General features: G+C 42.9%; 1 protein-coding gene across 1 annotated transcript in view; it reads left to right on the top strand.

Annotated features, from left to right (window-relative positions):
* Positions 1-24,505, top strand: part of PPT1 (palmitoyl-protein thioesterase 1) — a 31,198-nt gene that overhangs the window by 1,553 nt on the left and 5,140 nt on the right. The window contains exons 2-7 of the mRNA XM_002750651.7: positions 3,671-3,780; positions 4,007-4,134; positions 5,203-5,273; positions 7,012-7,114; positions 22,211-22,301; positions 23,944-24,042. Of these exons, the coding sequence (XP_002750697.2) occupies positions 3,671-3,780; positions 4,007-4,134; positions 5,203-5,273; positions 7,012-7,114; positions 22,211-22,301; positions 23,944-24,042 (602 nt within the window). The remainder of the gene's footprint in view (positions 1-3,670; positions 3,781-4,006; positions 4,135-5,202; positions 5,274-7,011; positions 7,115-22,210; positions 22,302-23,943; positions 24,043-24,505) is intronic.

The raw sequence follows: 24,505 nt of genomic DNA, 5'->3' as shown, positions 1-24,505 counted from the left end.
CTTGCTGAGTTCATGCGATTCTCCTGCCTCAGCCTCCCAAGTAGCTGGGATTACAGGCGCACACCACCACACCCAGCTAAGTTTTTGTATTTTTATTTGAGATGGAGTTTCACTCTTTTGGCCAGACTGATCTCCAACTCCTGACCTCGTGATCTGCCTACCTTGGCCTCCCGAAGTGCTGGGATTACAGGCTTGAGCCACTGTACCTGCCTGGCCTATTGCAATAATTTAAACAAGATATGATGATGGCTTGGAACTGTAGAGTAACAATAGAGGTGTTGAGAAGTGGTCAAAGTTTGAACAGATTTTGAAGGTAGAAGTATAGGATTTGCTAACAGATCAGACTTGGAATAAGAGAGAAAGAAAGGAGCCAAAGATGACTCCACAGGTTTTGGCCTGGACAATTGGTAAGGTAAAGTTTTCATTTTTACCAAGATAGGGGAGCCTGTAGGACAAGCTGACTTAGGGTGGGGGAAAGATCAAAAGTCTACTTTTGGGCTTACTAAACTTGAGATTCTCATGAGACATCCAGGAGATGTTGTAGAGGCATTTGGAGTGTGGAGTCTAGGACAGACATACAGGCTGGAGATTTAAGTAGGGAGTCTTTGGCATGCAGCTGTTAATGAAAGCCTGGGGACTGGGTGAGATCACTGAGGGAATGAGTGTACACAGAGGACTGAGCCCTGAGGCACTCCATTGCATTTGGAGGTAGAGGAAATGAGGAGAAACTAGCAAAGGAGACTGTGACAGAACAACCAGTGAAGTGAAGGGGAGTCTGGAAAGTGCAGTGCCCTTGAAGCCAAGTGAAGAAAATGTTTCAGGAGGAGGGGCATGATCAACTGTATCAAATGTTTATAGGTCAAGGAAGATAAAGGCTGACATCTGATTATTGGATTTAGCAATATAAAGATGATTAATAATCTTGACAAAAGTAGTTTTGGGAGAGTGGTGAGAGTGAGAGCTTTATTGGGATGGGTTACAGAAAAATATTCAGAGTAATTAGAGTCAGCAAATATAGACAAACTGTTTTAAGGCTCTGCACCAGGCCCTGGGGCTACTACAGCAGGGTTAAAAGAGGACACAAAATAGGAGCTTTGGCTTTCCCAGAGCTCACAGTCAGTTATAGGGGAGGCAGAGGCAGTTAAGTAACCTACAATTATGGCTCAGCGTGGAGAACGTTGTTTTGAGAGAAATAAAATAATAGACGATTCTCTAAGCGATAGCCTTTCCTTCTTCTAAAATTGGTTCTTAAGTTTTATTGCAGGTTGAAAATGGGATGAGTAAGTTCAAAATGGGAAATGATCTCAGTCCACTTCTCCTACTCAGTAGCCAGTTTGCTCCCTGTTCCTAGTTCTGGTTCCTTGAAATAGAAGAAGTAACAAGTCTGGAACTAGGTGAGGAGCCTCCTGAAGTGCAAATTTAAGGCAGCACTCACGCTCAAGTTCAGTGTTAGCACTTAAATGAACTTGAGAATGAGTGAATGAGTGCCTCCTTAAATTTTGCACCCTAGAGCAGGGCTCCCTGACTCCCTGGGTGGGTTTGTGATCTGTTAGGAACTGGGCCGCACAGCACGAGGTGAGCAGCTCTACCTCCTGTCAGATCAGCAGCGGCATTAGATTCTCATATGAGTTCAAATCCTATTGTGAACTGCACATGTGAGGAATCTGGGTTGCCTACACCTTATGAGAATCTAATGAATGCCTGATGATCTGAGGTGGAACAGTTCTGAAAAATTGTCTTCCACCAAACTGGTCCCTAGTGCCAAAAAGGTTGAGGACTGCTGCCCTAGATGCTTCATTTGCCTCACCCTAGTCCTGGCCCTAAAGAGAAAAATTTGTATCTGTTTACCCCAAATATCCCCTGTGATAAAGAAGGGAATGTGTACCTTTGCTTATTTTTCATTTGTAAATTTGGTGTCTCAATTATCCCATATGGGCTTTTTGGTTTTTTTGAGATGGGGTCTTGTTGTGTTGCCCAGACTGGTCTCAAACTCCTGGCGTCAAGCAATCCTTCTGCCTTGTCATACCGAAGCACTGGGATTCTAGGTATGAGCCACCATGCTTGGCCTATATGGAATTTTTTTTTTTTTGAGGTGGAGCCTTGCTCTGTTGCTCATGCTGGAGTGTAGTGGCATGATCTCGGCTCACTAAAACCTCCACCTTTCAGTTTCAAGCGATTCTCCTGCTTTAGCTCCCCTGAGTAGCTGAGACTACAGGTGTGCACCACTACACCCTGGCTAATTTTTGTATTTTGTTTTTGTTTTTTGAGATGGAGTCTTACTCTGTTGCCAGGCTGGAGTGCAGTGGCACAATCTCGGCTCACGGCAACCTCTGCCTGGGTTCAAGCGATTCTTCCGCCTCAGCCTCCCGAGTAGCTGGGACCACAGGCACGTGCCACCACGCCCGGCTAATTTTTGTATTTTTAGTAGAGACGGGGTTTCACCATGGCCAGGATGGTCTCCATCTCTTGACCTCGTGATCCACCCGCCTCGGCCTCCCAAAGTGCTGGGATTACAGGTGTGAGCCACCGCACCCAGCCTAATTTTTGTATTTTTAGTAGTGATGGGGTCTCACCATGTTGGCCAGGCTGGTCTCAAACTCCTGATCTCAAGTGATCTGCCCACCTTGGCCTCCCAAAGTGCTGGGATTATAGACATGAGCGACAGCACCCAGCTCCTGTATGGACTTTTGAAGCTTATTACTTGATGAACAGGAGCTAAGCAAAAAATGTTCTTTCTTCTATTTTTTAAAATTGAGGTGAAAATTCATATAAAGTTTACCATTTTGAATCATACAATTCAGTAGCATTTAATGTATTTGCAATTTTTGTTTATTTATTTTTTTGAGACGAAATCTCACACTGTTGCCCAAACTGGAGTACAGTGAAGTGATCTCAGCTCACTGTAACTTCTGCTTCCTGGGTTGAAGGGATTCTCCTGCCTCAGCCTCCTGAGTATCTGGGATTATAGGCATGTGCCACCACACCCAGCTAATTTTTGTATTTTTAGTAGAGATGGGGTTTCATTCACCATGTTGGTCAGATTGGTCTCGAACCGCTAACCTCATGATCTGCCTGCCTCGGCCTCCCAAAGTACTGAGATTACAGGCATGATACACAGCGCCTGGCCTGTGTATTTGCAGTGTTGTGCAACGAAAACCTCTCTTTTTCAGCGCCCCAGAAAAACACCCATACCCATTAAGTAATCCCTCTCTATTTCCCCCCCTACTACTTCTTGATCATCTCTAACCTACTTTTCTGTCTCTCAGTGGATTTGCCTATTCTCTATTTATGATATGAAAGGAATCATGCATTATGTGACCTTTTGAGTCTGGCTTATTTCACTTAGCATAATGTATCTCATTGTAGTTTTGGTTTGCATTTCACATGCTTGTTGTTAATCATTTGTGTATCTTCTTTGAAAAATACCTTTTTAAGTTCTTTTCCCATTTTTAAATTAGGTTATCTTTTTGTTGAGTTGTAAATAAGTTATAAGTTCCTTGTATATTCTGGATATTAAGCGCTTATTGGATAAATGTTTTGCAAATATTTTCTTCCATTCTGTACATTGTCTTCACATTCTTGATAATGCTCTTTGAGCCCTCAAAGTTTTTAAACAATAAATAATGATGTTTGGACTCATGAGTTTCCATCATTGTTTTTTATTGGTTAGGAGACAGCTGTTGCAATCCCTTAAGCATGGGTGCTGTTAAAAAAATGGTTGAGAAGAAAATACCTGGAATTTACGTCTTGTCTTTAGAGATTGGGAAGACGCTGATGGAGGTAAGGCACTTCACAGCTGTTTCTTTGAAGGGTTGCTGATTGATTTCATAGCATATACTGTTAAACTGCTTTGCTCTGTGTTTTTAGCAGCAAATCATACAATGATAACTTTCACCCTTGAGTGGCTCACATGAGGATACCAACCTAAATGAGTTTACCTCTTAGAGAAGATGCTAGTGGTTTTTTTCAGTCCCATCCTGTCACTTCTCTCTGGCTTCTTTTTTAGGATGTGGAGAACAGCTTTTTCTTGAATGTCAATTCTCAAGTAACAACAGTATGTCAGATACTTGCTAAGGATCCTAAATTGCAGCAAGGCTACAATGCTATGGGATTCTCCCAGGGAGGCCAATTTTTGTAAGTTCCTTTTTGTTATATTGTATGACTTGCATGAAATTGATTTATTTTCTTTTATTCAGGTGAATTCACTCCTCCAGTTCTTTCTTTTTTTTAGTCTGAAAAATATATATTTATGGAAGGGAATAATTTTTCTTTTTTTTTTTCTTTTTATTGCATTTTAGGTTTTGGGGTACATGTGCAGAACATGCAAGATAGTTCTTTCAAGATCCTCACCTATCTTGGAAGGGAAATTTCCTTTTTTTTGAGATGGAGTTTCACTCTTGTTACCCAGGCTGGAGTGCAATGGCGCGATCTCGGCTCACCACAACCTCCGCCTCCTGGGTTCAGGCAGTTCTCCTGCCTCAGCCTCCTGAGTAGCTGGGATTACAGGCGTGAGCCAGCCAGCTAATTTTTTATATTTTTAGTAGAGACGGGGTTTCACCATGTTGACCAGGATAGTCTCGATCTCTTGACCTCGTGATCCATCCACCTTGACCTCCCAAAGTGCTGGGATTACAGGCGTGAGCCACCGCGCCCAGCCCGGCAAATTTCCTAAAATGTTCCCATGTAAGAAGCTTTATGGAACTTAATTTCTTTTCTTTCCTTTTCTTTTCTTTTTTTCTGAGATGGAGTTTCGCTCTTGTTGCCCTGGCTAGAGTGCAGTGGCGTGACCTTGGCTCCCTGCAACCTCCACCTTCTGGGTTCAAGCAATTTTCCTGCCTCAGTCTCCTGAGTAGCTGGGACTACAGGCGCCTGCCACCACATCCAGCTAATTTTTTTGTATTTTTAGTAGAGACAGGGTTTCACCCTGTTGGACAGGCTGGTCTCAAACTCCTTACCCCCGGTGATCCACCTGCCTTGGCTTCCCAAAGTGCTGGGATTACAGGTGTGAGCCACCACACCCAGCTGGAACTTAATTTATTTTATATGAAAGTTGAAAGAATTGTGTTTGCCCATATCAGAGGAAAATCCTGAAACTCTGGGTTTGGGGAACCACAGAGGATGAGTAGCTTAATCTGTGAAGCTGATTGTGGATGATAGATTTCCATCTGACAGTTGGAGCTAAAACCCCCTTTTATTCCATAGGAGGGCAGTGGCTCAGAGATGCCCTTCACCTCCCATGATCAATCTGATCTCGATTGGGGGACAACACCAAGGTAACTTCAGCCTCTTTGCTTCCTTTTTTCTCTATTCTAACCCACGTGATCACTTGATTTTTAAAAATCTAGGAACTGTATTTGCACAAGACATCAGCCATCCTTGCAAAATCCTGTTTCTCTAGCTTTTAACAAATTAGCCAGCATTGATGGAGACATAGGAAGAAACTTAGGATTCCAGAGGCCTGGATCACTAGGTTGGCATCTACTTCTCTCCAGTTTCATTGACATGAGTTCATGGAAATGAGACGGTTATAACCACATGGCAGGTGGTGCTTGAGGAGTTAGGAAAATTGAGTGACCTTTCCTGTTCTCTGACTTGGTGATATCCTTTTGAATTTAGGTTTAGACAAAGAATAGTGTGTAAGCTCTTTTGTCTATAAATTTAAACCCTTTGAGAAACAGCAGGTTTTCTATTTAGTCAGAATTACATACTTTTGAGGAAAGATGTGTCTTTAGAATGGAATTTCATCTCTGCTGTGATGGGTGTAGTTATTAGCTGGTATAGTATGGGAGCAGAATGAGTCTATATAATCAGGAAACCTGGACTCACCCAATTAACTATTACTCATAGGCAAGTAATTTGGTATCTTAGGTTACACTCACAGATGGAGGAAACCAAAATATGGCCCTGCCTGTCTTATGGGAATTTTTCAGAGGATAAAGTGAAATAATAGGTAGGAAAATACTTTTTAAACGTATAAGGATTACATAAAAGCAAGTTGGTAAAAATGGCTTTATTATTCATTCATTTAACAAATATTTATTGAAAACCTGTTATATGCCAGGAACAAGACAGACAAGGTCCTTGCCTTCATAAAATATATGTATATACACTCATATATGCACATACATACATACATAGACATATACACACACACACACACACACATATGTATGTCTATAGACATGTGTATATATATTAGAGTGGAGGATAGCTGGGTATGTGGTGGTGCATACCTGTAGTCCCTGCTACTTGGAAGGCTGAGGGTGGAGGATCATTTGAGGCCAGGAGTTCGAGGTACTGTGGTGTGCTATAATGGTTCCTGTGAATAGCTACTGCACTTTAGTCTGGGCAACATAGCAGGACCCAATCTCTTGGAAAAACAGCAGCAACAACAGAATACTGTTTGACGGATACACTAGTGGTGTAGTGCTTAAAGGAGTGGGCTCTGGAGCCAGACTGCCTGTGTCTGAGTCCTGGCGTATCACTTATTGTCTAACCTTGGATAATGTATTCAGTTTTACAGTTTTCTAACTGTGGCATAGGGCAAATAATGATGTCTACTCCACAGGGTGGTTGTGAGGATTAAACTACTTATTGCCAATATATGCTTAGAACTATTTGTGATACTCAAAACAATGTTATTGATGAGGATGCTCAGGGTGAAGTCTAACTGGGGAAAGGGAAGGAAATGGGGCTGGGTACTATTTGAGATAAGGTGGTCAGATATGACTTGCCAGGACTAAGACCTGAGAGCTGAGAATGAGTCCAGCCATGTAATACAGCACATCCTCCAGGGATGAGTGGGTATAAAGGTCCTTAGGGAGGAAAGAGTGTAGTAGCACCAGGAGGAAGCTGGTAATAGTGTTAGTTCTCTGCACTTTATTTTCATGAGGAATAAGTGAATGAAATCAGTTTGGACCTGTTTGTTTTGTTTCTCACAGTGCTTTGTGCATAGTAGGTATTTGATACATGATCATCGAAGGAATGAATATTTGTCATCTACTACTGTAGGTGTTTTTGGACTCCCTCGATGTCCAGGAGAGAGCTCACACATCTGCGACTTCATCAGAAAAACACTGAATGCTGGGGCTTACTCCAAAGTTGTTCAAGAACGGTATGTATGGTTAACTGAAAAGATTACAGAGCTGTCACTGTGTGAAAACATCATGCTGACTTTCATGCTAACAGTGATTCCAGTATAGTTGCTTGTGATATTCAAATGAGATTTTTTTGTACTATCTGCTCAATTTCATTGTAAACCTAAACTTGCCCCCAAAAGTCTATTAATTAAAAAGCAAAGAAAGAAAAACAAGGGCATTTTTCTATGTAAGAAGACTGTACTTGTAACAGAATAAATTTCCATCCTTAAAAAACGAACAGAAAGCCTTTAGAAAGTACTAAGCTGAAGGAATTATTATTGGTATTTAGAGGACAGATTCTTTATGTTGTTAGCTATTCCTGTATAACTGTACCCGACTATTCAAATGTATTTGGGTAGTTAGCATGGCCAGCCTGACACAGTGGTTCTCGCCCGTAATCTCAACTCTTTGAGAGGCCAAGCCAGGAGGATTGCTTAGAGTCAGAAGTTCATGACCAGTCCGAGCAACCTAGTGTGACCCCTGTCTCTATTAAAATCAATTTTTTTTTAAAAAAGGGTGCAGAATTACTTTTGGAGTGTATTCTTGTTTAATTGTTTCCAAACTTAATTGTGCATCAGAACCACTGGGAAATTCATTAAAAATGGATTCCTAGGCTCTATCCTTAGAAGTTGTGACTGGAGGTCTGGAGTACTCTAGATAATAGCTGGAATTTGGGATCAACTAATATCCTGTGGGTTTTCCAAGTGCCTCATTCTTGTCAAATAGCAACTCTTCATTATCCTTGAAGCCATTTTCCATGATACAGCCTTGTGACTGACTCATGTTGGAACAACCTACAGCTTGCTGTCTTTTTTCGTCCCACCTGTTGGCGACACACATAGCCACAAAGCTGTTTTGAGTCAACAGTGCCACCTAATGGTTATTACAAAAAACTAAGATACTCTATCTTTTACCTCCGTTTTTTGCCCTCAGGCCACACCAAGCTTTCCCGTTTGCCTGGTTTAATTGGCTGTGACTAATCACAACCTAATTATTTATATTCTACATATTCTCTGTTCTCATGGATTTGCATGGTGTTTAAACTTCATTCTTCCTCCTTTACTCTTTATTCTCAGTCTTCTCAGTTGCCTTCAAAAAGCCTATACTTTCCTTTCTTTCTATTTCTTTATTCTGTGAACCAAAGCAACCCTTGATCGGAATTCTGTTAGTGATGCCAAGTGAGCAGCCTGTGGGAGGTGACAAGGGACACCTAAATACTGATTAGGGCAGGGTGTGATGGCTCATGCCTGTGATCCCAGCACTTTGGAAGGTGCTGGTAGGCAGATCACTTGAGGCCAGGAGTTCGAGACCAGCCTGGCCAACATGGCAAAACCCTGTCTCCGGTAAAAATACAAAAATTAGCCGGGCATGGTGGTGGACACCTCTAGTCCCAGCTACTCGGGAGGCTGAGGCTGGAGCATCGCTTACACCCAGGAAGTAGCGGTTGTAGTGAGCTGAAATCACCATTGCACCCCAACCTAGGCAACAGAGTGAGACTCTTTCTCAAAAGAAGAAAACCATACTAATTAAAAGTGGTAGATTGATGTGTTTATTTTCACTTCCTCCTTAAACTTTAATGAAGTGGTAGCAGAAGAATAAAATGTTATAAACCCACAAGGGCAGAGAGAACAGGGAGAGAGGATAAAAAAGATCGTAAAAGACAGCAATATGTTTCTGAAAGCAAGCAAACAGATGAATAAGTGTGAGAACTGTTTTAGCAGAGCAGATGGTGAAGGCTTAAAGCAACAAAGAGAAATCATTTTCTCTTTGTGATGCTGTCCTGGGTTGCCCCTGGTTTAAGGGAGGATTCTATTCTGTTGAAGAAGGCAACCATATCAAGCCAAAGTAAATTTTAAGAGAAAGTAATACTCTTTTGGTGCCTAAGGCCTCGTAGGTCCTGGAATCAAGAATTGGGAGCCATGAGGAGCCAGGGTATTCTCCCTCCAGTGCCATTGTTACTTCTGTCTCTCTGTTACTGCTTCTTTCTCTCCATGCAGACCAGCTTCCCCTGCCACCCATATGATAGAAGGTGGCCTTGCACAACTTCCAAGTGTTTAATTTTCTGTTAGGGGATTGTCTCAGTCTGAGGCTAGAATCTCTTTGTTCTCATTCAGATTATTGGAGAAGGGACCATGCCCCTGCTCTCATTAGTGTGGCCACAGAAATGGGACCACACGTACCAACCATACCCACCTCCCTGTAAACCAGTAGGCGGGGCAGGAAGAATGCAGGAGTGACTTGGGCAGAAGCCCCAAAAAATGTCTCCCACATTCTTCAGATCACTTAACGTCAGCAAAGCAAACATGATATCCTAATATGCACAGTAACACCGGCCTGGCATGGTAGGGGCAATGAGGAATGGTGTAACAGTACTCTTTCTCATTCCTAGATGTAAAATCTACCCTCAGTTCCCTTTTTCCTTTGCAAATGCTGTCAGCCCTTCTTCGCCTTCTCTTTCCTCTAGTTTGCTCCCAGCCCCATGTTCTACCCTCCCACCCCTATCCTCCCTGCCACATATTTCAGTGTTGCCCTGGCCTTGCCCTCCATGTTCTCCTGTACCAGCTCAGGGGAAGCTAGAGCTTTCCTGTTAAATTTTCATAGCAACTTGCCCTCCCTAGGTCTGCTCTGGGCGCCGCTCCCAGTTTGCACCCCACTCGCAGTTGATCTCAGAGTGCTTTTCCTCAGTTGTCCAGTTTTCCTCTGTCTTTTCCCTCAGCTGACCGATTTGCAACTTTGTTTTCTGGAAGTATTGAGGCATCTACTCAAGCTCTTTCAGAGACTTTTCAACCATCCAGAAAAGTTAGAGTAATGTAATAAACTACAGGCATACCTTGGAGATACTGAGGATTCGGTTGCAGACCACCATGATAAAGCAAATATTGCAATAAAGCAAGTCACACACATTTATTGGTTTCCCAGTGCATAGAAAAGCTATGTTCACACTATACTATAGTCTATTAAGTGTGTAGTAGCATTATGTCTTTAAAAAGTACATGCCTTAATTAGAAAATACTTTATTGCTAAAAAATGCTAATGATCATTTGAATCTTCAACAAGTCATCTCTTTGCTGGTGGAGGGTCTTGCTTCGATGTTAATGGCTGCCAACTGATCAGGGTGGTGATTGCTGAAGGTTGGGGTGACTGCTAATTTCTTAAAATGAGACAATGATGAACTTTGTATCAGTGGACTCTTCCTTTCATGGAAGATTTCTTTGTAGCATCTGATGTTATTTGGTAGCATTTTGCCCACAGTAGAACATCTTTCAGAACTGGAGTCAATTCTCAAACCCTGCCACTGCTTTTATGTAAGTTTATGTCATATTTATTCTAAATCATTTGTTGTCATTTTATCAGTGTTTACAGCATCTTCACTAGGAGTAGATTCCATCTGAAGAAGCCACGTTTTTGCTCGTCCATAAGAAGCAATTCCTTGTCTGTTAGTTTTATGAGATTGCAACAATTCAGTCACATCATAAGCTTCTAATTCTAGGTCTCTTGCTATTTCCACAGCTGTAGTTACTTCCTCCATTGAAGTCTTGAATCCCTCAGCCATTAATTGGAATCAACTTCTTTTAAACTCCTGTTAATGTTGATATTTTAACTTCTTCCCATGAATTGTGAATTTTTGTTTGTTTATTTTTGAGACAGAGTCTTACTCTTTCACCCAAGTTGGAGTGCAGTGGTGCCATCATGGCTCACTGCAGCCTCAGCCTCTTGGGCTCAAGTAATCCTCCCACCTCAGCCTCCTGAGCAGCTGCCACTACTGGTGTGAGCCACTACACCCCACTAATTTATTAATTTTTTGTAGAGATGGGATCCCACTTACATTGCCCAGGCTGGTCTCAAACTCCTGGGCTCCATTGATCTTTCCTCCTCGCCCTCCCAAAGTGCACGGTACCCAGCCTGTTAATGTTCTTAATAGCATTTAGAATAATAAATCCTTTCCATTTACTTTGCCCAGATGCATCTAAGGAATCACTGTCTGTTTAGCTACAACTTTATAAATAATGTATTTCTTAAATAACAAGACTTGAAAGTTGAAATTACTACTTGATCCATGGGCTGTAGGATAGTGTGTTATCGCAGCCATGAAGACAACATTAATTTCTTTGTACATCTCCTTCAGAACTCTTGAGTGACCAGGTGCTTTTTAATGAGCCGTAATATATATATATTTTAAGTTTGTTTTTAAACCTTTTTTAATAAAAAAAATATTTTTTGAGACAAGGTTGTACTCTGTTGCCCAGACTAGAGTGCACTGGTGTGATCACAGCTCACTGCCGCCTTCACCTCCTGGACTCAAGCCATCCTCCCACTTCAGCCTTATGAGTAGCTAGGACTATAGGCATGCACCACCATGCTTGGCTAATTTAAAGAATTTTCTTTTGTAGAGGTGGGGTCTTGCCCAAGCTAGTCTTGAACACCTGGCCTCAAACGATCCTCCTGCCTTGGCCTCCCAAAGTGCTGGCATTACAGGTATGAGCCACCATGCCCAGCTGAGCTATGATGTTTTGAAAAAAATCTTTTTTTCTGAGCAATAGGTCTCAGCAGTGGGCTTAAAATAGTCAGCAAACCTGCTGTAAACAGATCTGCTGTCATCTAGGCTTTGTTGTTCCATTTCTAGAGCACAGGCAGAGTAGATTTAGTGTAGTTCTTAAGGGCCCTAGGATTTAAAAATGGTAACTGAGCATTGGCTTCAACTTCAAGCGGTCAGCTACATTAGGCACTCACAGGAGAGTCAGCCTGTCCTTTGAAGTTTCGAAGCCAGGTATTGACTTCTCCCCTATAGGTGTGAAAGCCCTAGATGGCATCTTCTTCCAATGTAAGACTGTTTCCTCTATGCTGAAAATTTGTTGTTTATGGTCACCACCTTCATCAAGTATGTTAGCTAGATCTCCAGGACAACTTACCGCAGCTTCTACGTCAGCACTTGCTACTCCACCTTGCACGCTCATGTTGTGGAGATGGTTTCTTTCCTTGAACCCTAGAAACCAACCTCTGTTAGCTTCAAACGTTTTTTTCAGCAGCTTCCTCACCTCTCTTCACCTCAGCCCTCATTGACTTGAAGAGAGTTAGGACATTGCTTTGGATGAGACTTTGGCTTAAGGGAATGTTGTGGCTGGTTTGATCCTCTATTCAGACCACTCAGATTTTCTCCATATCAGCAATAAGACTGTTTTGCTTTCTTATTATTTGGGTGTTCACTGAAGTAGCACTTCTAATTTTACTCAAGAACTTCTCTTTTGCGTTTACAGCTTGGCTGTTTGGCGCACAAGGCCTATCCGCAGCGTATTCTTGGTTTTCCATGTATCCTCCTCGCTACTATCTTTTGTAGCTTTTGATTTTAAGTGAGAGATGAGGCTTTTCTTTCGCATGAACACTGAGAGGCCATTATGGGGTTATTAATTGGCCTAATTTCAGTATTGTTGTGTCTCATGGAATAGGGAGGCCCAAGGAGAGGGAGAGAGTTGGGGAATAACTGGTTGGTAGAGCAGAGAACACACACGTGTCAATTAAGTTCTCCATCTGTTTGTGGTGCCCCAAAACAATTACAATGGTAACATCAAAGGTCACTGATCACAATTGCCATAAAAGATAGACTAGTAATGAAACGTTTAAAACATTGTGCAAATTAACAAAATGTGACACAGAGACATGAAGTGAGCACATGTAGTTAGAAAAACAGTGTTAATAGATTTGCTAAACACAGTCGTCACAAACTTAATTTGTAAAAAACGCAGTATCTGAGAAGCATAATATTATACAGCACAATAAAGCAAAGTTCATTTAAACAAGGTTTGCCTATACTAAGTAGGTAGGTCCTAGAACTAATATTTTATCATATTTACCTGGGAGTATTTTTGGGGTGGGGGATGGAGTCTTGCTCTGTCACCCAGGCAAGTGCAGTGGTACAATCCCGGTTCACTGCAACCTCTACCTCCTGGGTTCAAGCAATTCTCCTGCCTCAGCCTCCCGAGTAGCTGGGATTACAAGCATGTGCCACCACGCCTGGCTAATTTTAGTGTTTTCAGTAGAGATGGGGTTTCACCACGTTGGCCAGGCTGGTCTCAAACTTCTGACCTCAGATGATCTGCCTGCCTTGGCCTCCCAAAGTGCTAGGATTACAGGCGCGAGCCACCGCGCCCACCTACAAGAGCTGAAACATTTCAGATAAAATCGAATTCTTAAACTTATCCTTTGCAGATCCCATTCTCTGCTGTCTCTCTAAAATTACTGTCAAAAAATTGGGAAAATTGTTTCTGTTTACTAAAAAATGTTACTGTTAGGGCCTGGTGCAGTGGCTCATGCCTATAATCTCAGCACTTTGGAAGGCAGGCAGATTACTTGAACTCAGGAGTTTGAGACCAGCCTGGACAACGTGGCAAAACCGCATCTCCACAAAAAAATACAAAAAATTAGCGGGTCATGGTGTCACGCACCTATATAGTCCCAGCTACCCTGGAGGCTGAGTTGGGAGGATCACCTGAGCCTGAGAGGTGGAGGTTGCAATGAGCCAGGATAGTGCCACTGCACTCCAGCCTGAGTGACAGAGTGAGACCCTGTCTCAAAAAAAAAAAAAAAAATCCAACCATTTACTATTAGATATGTACATATTCATAATCAATATATAGTATGAAATCAATTTTTCATACTTAGATTTTTATATAATGGATACCTTGTGCATTTTACTCTGCAGATTATTTTTTCACTCATTATGTTTTTCAGATCTAAATATGTAGTTACTTACACAACGAGTTTATTCATCTGCACTGCCACTTGGCATTCTGTCCTATGACTGCACCGCAGTTTGTTAATCCCCATGTTGCAGACATTTCAGCACTTCCCCTTTTTCAATGTAGCAAACAGTTTGCAGTGAACCTCTGTGGACAAGAATTTATCTATTAAGAGAATTCACATCATAGGCTCTCTCTCTGCCTCAGTTTCATCATCTGTAAAATAGGCAGTAATTTTAGGGTGGTAATCTGCAATGGGCTGTAGAGATTAGATGAGTTAATAGGCATACAGTGCTGAGAACAATACCTTGAAAACACTCGCTGTGTGTTAGCTGCTATTATTTCAGTAATTATTAGTATATGCATTTTCAGTTTTACTTGATATTGCCAAAGTGACTGTACCAGTTTATATTCACACCAAGAGTATGAGAGTTCCATTTTTCTCCATTCTTACTATGTCTTTTAAATGTTTTGCTAGTCCGATGCAGGTAGAACCGTTACACATCCTAATCTGCTTGTGTTGATTATCAGTCAGGTCGAGCATCTGATCAAGTTTTTTAGACACTCAGGTTTCTCCTTCTCTTTCTGTGAATTGCTTCTACATAGTCCTTGCCTATTTTTCTTTTGGAAAGTTTGTATTGCATGCACACACACATTTTTTATAGTAACACTTTCTTTGTTAGATGTATATGTTGCACTTACCTTCTCCTAGTCTGATATATCTTTTTTTTTTTTTTTTGAGACGGAGTCTCACTGTGTTGCCTAAGCTGGAGTGCAGTGGTGTGATCCCGGCTCACTGCAACCTCCACCTCCTGGGTTCAAGTGATTCTCCTGCCTCAGCCTCCCTAGTAGCTGGGATTACAGACGCACACCACTACACCTAGCTAATTTTTGTATTCTTAGTAGAGACAAGGTTTCACCATATTGGCCAGGCTCATCTCGAACTCCTAACCTCAAGTGATCCACCTGCCTTGGCCTCCCAAAGTACTGGGATTACAGGCGTGAGCCACCGTGCCTGGCTGATATGTCTTTTAATTTTGTTTTTGATGTCTTTCTTGGTATAGCAAGTTTGTTTATTTTTTTAACAACTGTATTGAGATATAGCTCACATAGCATACAGTTCATCCATTTAAAATGCATAATTCATTGGAATTGTAAATATTACATTATTAATTATCTTAAGTTGTGGTAAAACATATATAACATAAGATTTGCTATTTTAACCTTTCTTTTAACTCTTTTTTTTTTTTTAATAGGGACAGGATCTATGGTCAAAGGTATTAGGTGTAGAGTCAAATAAACAAACAGACAAACAAACAAATAGAGACAGGGTCTTGCTCTGTTACCCAGGCTAGACTTACACTTCTATGCTCAAGTAGTCCTCTGCCTCAGCCTCCTGAATAGCTTCCTCAGCCTCCTACTGTGCTTCATTTTAACCATTTTGAAGTTTATACTTCAGTGGCATTAATTTCATTCAGTGTTATACAATCATCATCCAGTACAGCAGCTTTTAATTTGGATTCGGTCAAATTTATCAGGCTATCTGATTGACGCACAAGATGCACAAAGCTATTCTCCTAGCCTGTACTTTCCTTTAACTTTTTTAAAGTTTTGTTTTTCATTCTCATGCTTTTCATCTACCTGGCGTGTTCTGTGTTTGAGTCTGTTTCTGGGCTCTTCTGTTCCATGGGTTTGTTTGTCTGTCTCTATCTCATTACCACACTGTTTTATTTACTATAGCATCTTTGACCTGCCTGTTCAAATCTTGGGTGTTCTTGGACTTTTATTGTTTCATCTGAATTTTAAAATTCTGTTGTCAAATTCCATCAAAAATTATCTCAGGGTTCAATTGGAATTCCTTAGGGAGTTTTGACGTCACCTCAGCACTTCCCTGCTCTTCATTTGCTCTCCTTCAGGCCTTACATTTCTCAGCTGGGCCCCTGAACAGCCCTCCTCTGTGCAAACTGTACCCGTAGCTGCACTAGAGTGAGACAGCGAAGGGACAAAATAGAATAACGACAGATCTAGGCTGGGTGCCGTGGTTCACACCTATAATCCCAGCATTTTGGGAGGCTGAGGTGCACGGATCACTTAATGTCAAGAGTTCAAGACCAGCCTGGCCAACATGGTGAAACCCCGTCTCTACTAACAATACAAAACATTAGCTGGTTTTGGTAGTGTGCACCTCTAATTCCAGCTATTCAGCAGGCTGAGGCACAAGAATTGCTTGAACCCAGGAGGCGAAGGTTGCAGTGAACCAAGACTCCAGCCTGGGCAACAGAGTGAGACTGTCTCAAAAAAAAAATGACAGGTCTAATATTACTGTCTTTTATAGAAATTTATACCATGGATGGATACAGCACCAGAGCTTTACATATCTTGTTTAATTTTTACAACACAGGCTTAGAGAGGTAGAATATACCTGTGATTCCAACCCCAGTCTATTTGACAAAGCTGGTGCAGTCTGCCTCCCATATGCAGCAGAGACAGTGGAGTTTAGTGGTTAAGAATAGGCTTCTGGGCCAGGTGTGGTGGCTCATGCCTGTAATTCTAGCACTTTAGGAGGCTGAAGCAGGTGGATCACCTGAGGTCAGGAGTTTGAGACCAGCCTAACCAACATGGTAAAATCTCATCTCGACTAAAAATACAAAAAATTAGCCAGGCAGGGTAGTGCATGCCTGTAATCCTAGATACTCCAGAGGCTGAGGCAGGAGAATCACTTGAACCTGGGAAGGTGGAAGGAAGTTGCAGTGAGCCAAGATTGTGCCGTTGCACTCCAGCCTGGGCAACAAGAGCAAAACTCTGTCTCAAAAAAAAAAAAAAAGGCTTCTGGAGCTAGCCTGCCTGCATTCCTGTTCTGGGTCAGTTCTTTTGAGCAGTGTGACCTTGGGCAAGCTACTTAATCACTCTCACTGTTAGTGTCTCATTTATAAATGTATGTAAACTTAGTACCTGTTGGAATTCTTATAAGGATTAAATAGGTTACTGTAAGTAAAGTGCCTAGAAAAGGCCTGGAGTATATGGGAAGTGTTATTCAAGAGTTAACCATCTGCTGGCTTTTTGTGTTTTTTTTGTTTTTTGTTTAAAGACAGGGTCTCACTCTGACCCCTCCACCCCCCGCAAGCTGGAGTGCAGTGGCATATAATCATAGCTCACTGTACCTTGAACTTCTGGGGTCATGTGATCCTCCTGCCTCAGCCTCCAGAGTAGCTAGGACTACAGGCATGCATCATTACACCTGGCTAATTTTAAAAAAATTTTTGTAGAGACGGGACCTCTCTATGCCCAGATAGGTCTGGAACTGCTGGCCTCAAGTGCTTCTCCTGCTTCAACCTCCCGAAGCAGGCACACACCACCAAGCCCAGCTAATTTTTTTCTTTTTCTTTTTTTGGTAGAGATGGGGTCTTGCTATGTTTCCCAGGCTAGTCTCAAACTCCTGGCTTCAAGCCATACTCTACCTCCCAAAATGCTGGGATTGCAGGCATGAGCTACCATGCCTGGCCTAAGTGTTACCATCTCTAAGCCACAGTGGCTAGAGAAGGCAGGAAAGGCTTGCCTCACTGTGGTCCATAGTTGGGAAGTTCCACAGGAACTGTTATTTCCTGCCTCTTAAGTGTGGTGCATGGGTAGGAGTATGGACTCGGATAGGTTTAGGCTCTTATTTTTCCTTTACTACAACTGACTGAGTAGCTTGGTGAGTGGCAGTTGCTTAATGTCTCTGAATTTGCCCCTTCAGTGGTAAAAAAGAGATGATGATAATACAATCCCATGTTTCTCCGTCTGCCTTCTGAAGAGCCTCTCCCAACTCACGCAGCATCCCCGCTTCTGTGACACCTCTAGTTCTGCTCTTCCCGAGGTCCTTCCCCTTGGCTGTCCCATGTGCACCAGGCTTCTTACAAAACAAAGCCTCTCTCACTTCTTTCTGTTGCCCCTTCTTAGCTGTTTTCTTCTCACACAAAAAGGTGACCTATGACGATTGCCTTCCTTCTCTTTCAACCTTTGCCAAAAGGCCTCCCTACTGCTTTTCTGGGTCACCAGAAACCTGGCCTGGCAAGATCCAGAGACCTTTGTATTCATTCCCTTACATTTTTTTGAATAAGCTTTGATCAGCCACCTTTGTGAAATGTGTGTGTGCTCAGCATTCCTACTGCTTAGCAGCATACAGTCACCTTTCCACCCCTGAAGCTCCTTCTTCCCTTAGGCCACCCTCCTTTCTCCTCACATCTAAATCCTATCCCTCTCTGAGTTCCAGTTTCTTTCATATCTTGCCTGACATCTGACATCAGTTTATTTCATTCAGCAAACACTGACTACTGAGCATCTGCCCTTTGCCAAAGAGCTTACAGGTCTGTAGGGGAGAGACTGGAAGCCAACATTCTTGCGTGTAAGCAACAGCAATACTACAGTGAAATGACAAGACCAGTATGCATAGTATTCTATAAGTTTTCAGCATTCTAAACATTTAAAAGATTTCAAATACATGTATAAACACATTCTAGAATGTCACTGTGGCTGCTGCTTCCTTTAACTTCAGTCTCATCTGCTCCTGGGAGTGAGAGCCCCATCTTCTCTGGCATAGCTGGCTCTGTTGAGCTTTAGTGCCATCCTGCTCCACTGAGTAGGGTTTTCTGGACCGCTGCCTCTGGGCAGCTCTTCCACTCTGGCTGGGGACCTTATTTTCGAGAAATTTTGATTTCTCTCCCTGCCAACCTGGGATAGACAGTTTGTTTGAATTTTCCCATTTCCCCATGTAAGGCCTGTGGTAACAGTGCCCATTTTGAGGAGGTGGGGGCTGGAAGGGAAGGGGAAGTGGAGGGAGATTGGAAAGAAAGTATGTATGTGTGAATAGAACTGCTAACCTGTGTCTGAAATAATAGTATTATAACGACCAAATACTTGCTCTTGTACTTGAAAATGGCATGACATACCAGAATACCGAAATGTGCCATCCCTCAACAGTGTGGTAAATGAGAGGTTACATCTCCATCCCAGTGTGAGTGTGGCAAGATGGATGGGATAGATGATTGTGTGGAAAGGAAGACCCAGTGGTGGTGATGTTTGAGCTGAGTCTTGCAGGATGAGGTAGAGTTGTGGGAGGCAACGGCATGTGCCACCGTGACTAGAAGGTACATGTATTAGTCTGTTTTCATGCTGCTGATAGATATATACCGGAGACTGGGCAATTTACAAAAGAAGTTTATAAAGGACCTACAGTTCCATGTGGCTGGGAAAGCCTCACAATCATGGTGGAAAGTGAATGGCACATCTCACAGGGTGGCAGACAAGAGAAGAGAACTTAGGGAGGGAAATTCCCCTCCTTAAGACCATCAGATCATGGTCAGGCATGGTAGCTCACACCTGTAATCCCAGCACTTTGGGAGACCTAGGTGGGTAGATCATCAGAGGTCAGGAGTTTAAGACCAGCCTGGCCAACCTGGTGAAACCTGCCTGGCCAACCTGGTGAAACCCTGTTTTTACCTAAAATACAAAAATTATCCAGGTGTGGCATAGTCTCAGCTACTTGGGAAGCTAAGGTGAGAGAATCACTTGAACCCAATAGACAGAGGTTGCAGTGAGCCAAGATTGCGCCACTACATTCCGGCCTGGGCAACAGAATGAGACCCATTCTCAAAAATAAAAAATAAAATAAAATAATGAAATCATCAGATCGCATGAGACTCATTCACTATCATGAGAATAGCACAGGAAAGACCTGCCCCCATAATTCAGTCACTTCCCACTGAGGGAGGTGGGAATTGTGAGAGTTACAATTCAAGATGAGACTTGGGTGGGGACACAGCCAAACCATATCATTCCACCCCTGGCCTCTCCAAAATCTCATATACTCACATTCCAAAACCAATCATGCCTTCCCAACAGTTCCTCAAAGTCTTAACTCATTTCAGCATTAACCCAAAAGTCCACAGTCCAAAATCTCATCTGAGACAAGGTAAGTCCCTTCTACTTATTTACTTATGAGCTTGTAAAATCAAAAGCAGGTTAGTTACTTCCTAGGTACAGTGGGGGTATAAGCATTAGGTAAATACAGCCATTCCAAATGGGAGAAATTGACCAAAACAAGGGGCTACCAGCCCTATGCATGTCCAGTATCCCGTGGAACAGTCAAATCTTCAAGCTTGAAAATGATTTCCTTTGATTCCAGGTCTCACATCCAGGTCACGCTAATGCAAAAGGTGGGTTCCCATTGTCTGGGGCAGCTCCGCCCCTGTGGCTTTGCAGGGTACAGCCTCCCTCCTGGCTGCTTTCATGAGCTGGCATTGAGTGTCTGCAGCTTTTCCAGGCACATGGTGGAAGCTGTCAGTGGATCTACCATTCTGGGGTCTGGAGCATGGTGGCCCTCCTCTCACAGCTCCACCAGGCAGTGCCCCAGTAAGGACTTTATTTGGGGGCTCCAACCCCACATTTCCCTTCTGCACTGCCCCTAGCAGAGGTTCTCCATGAGAGCCCTGCTCCTGCAACAAACTTCTGCCTGGACATCCAGGTGTTTCCATACATCCTCTGAAATCTAGGCAGAGATTCCTAAACCCTAATTCTTGACTCTGTGCACTTGCAGGCTCAACACCATGTGGAAGCTGCCAAGGCTTATGGCTTGCACCCTCCGAAGCCACAGACCAAGCTCTACATTGGCCTCTTTCAGCCATGGCTGGAGCAGCTGGGATGCAGGGCACCAAGTCCCTAGGCTGCACACAGCACAGGGACCCTGGCCCTGGCCCACAAAACCACTTTTTCCTCCTATGCTTCTAGGCCTGTGATGGGAGGGGCTGCCTTGAAGACCTCTGATATTCCCTGGAGACATTTCCTCACTGTCTTGGGGATTAACATTCAGCTCCTTGTTACTTATGCAAATTTATGCAGCTGGCTTAAATTTCACCAAAGAAAATGGGATTTTCTTTTCTATCCCGTTGTCAGGCTGCAAATTTTCTGAACGTTTATGCTCTACTTTCCTTATAAAATGGAGTGCTTTTAACAGCACTCAGGTTGCCTCTTGAATGCTTTAGAAATTTCTTCCACCAGGTACCCTAAATCATGTCTCTCAAGTTCAAAGTTCCACAAATCTCTAGGGCAGGGGCAAAATGCCGCCAGTCTCTTTGCTAAAACATAACAAGAGTCACCTTTGCTCCAGTTTCCAACAAGTTCCTCATCTCCATCTGAGACCACCTTAGCCTGGACCTTATTGTTTGGTCAAAACCATTCAACAAATCTCTAGAAAGTTCCAAGCTTTCCCACATTTTTTTTTTTTTTGTCTTCTTCTGAGGCCTTCAAACTGTGCCAGCCTCTGCCTGTTACCCAGTTCCAAAGTCACGTCCACATTTTTGGCTGTCTTTTCAGCAGCACCCCACTCTACTGGTGCCTGTTTACTGTATTAGTCTGTTTTCATGCTACTGATAAAGACATGCCCAAGACTGGGCAATTTATAAAAGAGGTTTATAATGGACTTACAGTTTCATGTGGCTGGGGAAGCCTCATGATCATGGCGGAAGGTGAAAGGTATGTCTCACATGATGACAGATAAAAGAAGAGAGCTTGGGCAGGGAAACTCCCCTCTTAATTTTATTTTTTATTTTTATTTTTTGAGATGGAGTCTTGCTCTGTCTCCCATGTTGGAGTGCAATGGCATGATCTCAGCTCACTGCAACCTCCATTTCCTGGGTTCAAGTGATTCTTCCTGCCTCAGCCCCCCAAGTAGCTAGGATTACAGGCATGCTCCACTATGCTCAGCTAATTTTTGTATTTTTAGTAGAGATGGGGTTTCCCCATGTTGGCCAGGTTGGTCTTGAACTCCTGACCTCAGGTGATCTACCCACCTTCGCCTCCCAAAGTACTGGGATTACAGGCATGAACCGTGATGCCCAGCCCAACTTGCCTCTTTGAAACCATCAGCTCTCATCAAACTTATTCACTATCACAAGAAGAGCACAGGAAAAGACCTGCCCCCATAATTCAGTCACCTCCCATGACACGTGGGAATTGTGGGAGTTATAATTCAAGATGAGATTTGGGTGGGGACATAGCCAAACCATTTCAGCATAAGTATGATGAACCCCAGTGCCTTAGGGGAAGCAAATATTGATGAGTCCTTTGCCTAAGTCTTTGATAATTTCTGGGCTATGCTGAATAGTCCTTGTCTCAGGAAGGTGTCTTGTTGACAGTTCATAGGTCCAAGTCTTGTCTTCTTTATTAACATATAAGGCTTGGAACTGAGGACTTTGTCCTTTTGTCCTTTTAAAGTTTCTTAGTGGCCTTTGCACTGAGCATGCTCCAGGCATACTGACTGACATGCAGCTTGATCACTTGATTCCTTTTTTTTCCCTACAGCCTCGTGCAAGCCGAATACTGGCATGACCCCATAAAGGAGGATGTGTATCGCAATCACAGCATCTTCTTGGCAGATATAAATCAGGAGCGGGTAAGCCCCCAAACCCGGCTCCCATAGTTGTGCCTTCTTTTTACTGTTTAGGTCCTCATAAACAAATCAGTGGTGTTTACCCAGATTGTCCTGGGCAGACCCTAGGAAACAAAAGTTCTGTTTTTTGGGAGCCAATGCCTTTGAGATTCAGTTCCTTTTAGGGAGGTTGAAATTCATTTGCCTTTCCTCCCTTAAGTTCTCTCCCTCTTCTAGTGTTGAAACACGCAGGATAAGCTTAGCAGGTTGCCGACTGGGTTAGGTGGAAATTCACAGCTGCTATCTTCATGAGGGAAGCTTTCCTGATGGATCAGTTTGGGGGCAGATTTTCTCAAGAGATTTACGTAGAAGAGAGACTACAGGAGGCACTGAGTATGTCCTAGACACATGCATGGTTTGGGAGGTTCTGATAAACTAGATGGCTCAGTTTATATTAAGAGTCATCTGGAGAGTCTTTTGGTATTTTTGTTTTTAAACTAAAAGTTTGAGGGGAAAAACAAACCAAACAAAAACAACATAGAATAGTTTAGCAGAACTACTAAAAATTTGCAGTTTCTTATTTTGTCATGGCTTTCTCTGATAGAAGCCTCTTACCCACGTGATGGACACTTATGGAGTATGGTGTAGATTCATAGTTGTACCTGTATGTTGGTGGCATGTCAGTCAGGTAGGATGGTAAGAAAAGACTGTATAAGGCCAGACACGGTGGCTCACACCTGTAATCCCAGCACTTTGGGAAGCCAAGGCAGAAAGATCACCTGAGGTTAGGAGTTTGAGACCAGTCTGGCCAATGTAGTGAAATCCTGTCTTTGCTAAAACTACAAAATTAGCTAGGTATAGTGGTGGCCGCCTTTAATCCCAGCTACTTGGGAGGCTGAGGCAGTAGAATTGTTTGAACCCCGGAGATGGAGGTTGCAGTGAGCCGAGATCGTGCCACTACACTCCAGCCTGGGTGACAGAGTGAAACTCCATCTCAAAAAAAAAAAAAAATAAAAAGCTGTATAAGCAATCCCATGACTGGGTATATACCCAAAGGAAAACAAATTGTCCTACCAAAAAGACGCTTGCACTTGTGTTTATTGCAGCACTGTTCACAATAGCAAAGACATGGAATCAACCTAGGTGCCCATCAATGGTGGACTGGATAAAGAAAATGTGGTACATATACACCATGGAATATTACACAGTCATAAAAAAGAATGAAATCATGTTCTTTGTGGCAACATGGATGTACCTGGAGGCCATTATCCTAAGCAAATGAACACAGAAACAGATCAAATAGCACTTACAAGTGAGAGCTAAACATTGGGTATACATGGATATAAAGATGGGAACAGTAGACACTGGAGACTCCAAAAGCTGGGAGGGAGGGGTCAGGGCTGAAAAACTTCCTGTTGGTTACTGTGTTCACTATTTGGGTGGAAGGATCAACAGAACCCCGAACCTCAGCATCACACAATATACCCTTGTAACAAAACTGCACATGTACCCCCGAATCTAAAATAAAGTTGTTTTTTTTTTTTTTTAAAGCTGTGCAGTTATATCCTGGACAGGAAGTTGCAAAACAGCCCAGACCCATGGAGAAGAAATCCCTCTGCTGGTATCTGGTGGTAATGACCTGATGTGTTGCTGGCCTTTCTTTCAGGGTATCAATGAGTCCTACAAGAAAAACATGATGGCCCTGAAGAAGTTTGTGATGGTGAAATTCCTGAATGATTCCATTGTGGACCCTGTAGATTCGGAGGTGAGACACTACTTAGGCCACATGCCAGGAGAGTAAATGGCATTAAAATATACCTGCCGGCCGGGCACATTGGCTCACACCTATAATCCCAGCACTCCTGGAGACTGAGGCAGGTGGATCACCTGAGGTCAGGAGTTTAAGACCAGCCTGGCCAACTTGGTGAAATCCCATCTCTACTCAAAATTAAAAAAAAAAAATTAGCTGGGTGTAGTGGTAGCCACCTGTAATTCCAGCTCCTCAGGAGACTGAAGCAGGAGAATCACTTGAAGCCAGGAGGCAGAGGTTTTGTTGAGCCAAGATCATGCCGCTGCACTTCAGCCTGGGTGACAGAGTGAGACACTCTCAAAAATAAAATAAAATGAAATTGAAATGAAATGAAATAATGAAATGGAACACAATAAATAAAATGAAATGAAAAAATACAGCTGCCTGTTGGGGCAAGAACCTTCAGTCCCTTCTACCA

Source organism: Callithrix jacchus, chromosome 7 (assembly GCF_049354715.1).
Source record: "Callithrix jacchus isolate 240 chromosome 7, calJac240_pri, whole genome shotgun sequence".
In the NCBI taxonomy this organism is placed as follows: domain Eukaryota; kingdom Metazoa; phylum Chordata; class Mammalia; order Primates; family Cebidae; genus Callithrix; species Callithrix jacchus.
Note: the sequence above shows the minus strand (reverse complement) of the source record. Positions and strands in the feature narration are given on the sequence as shown.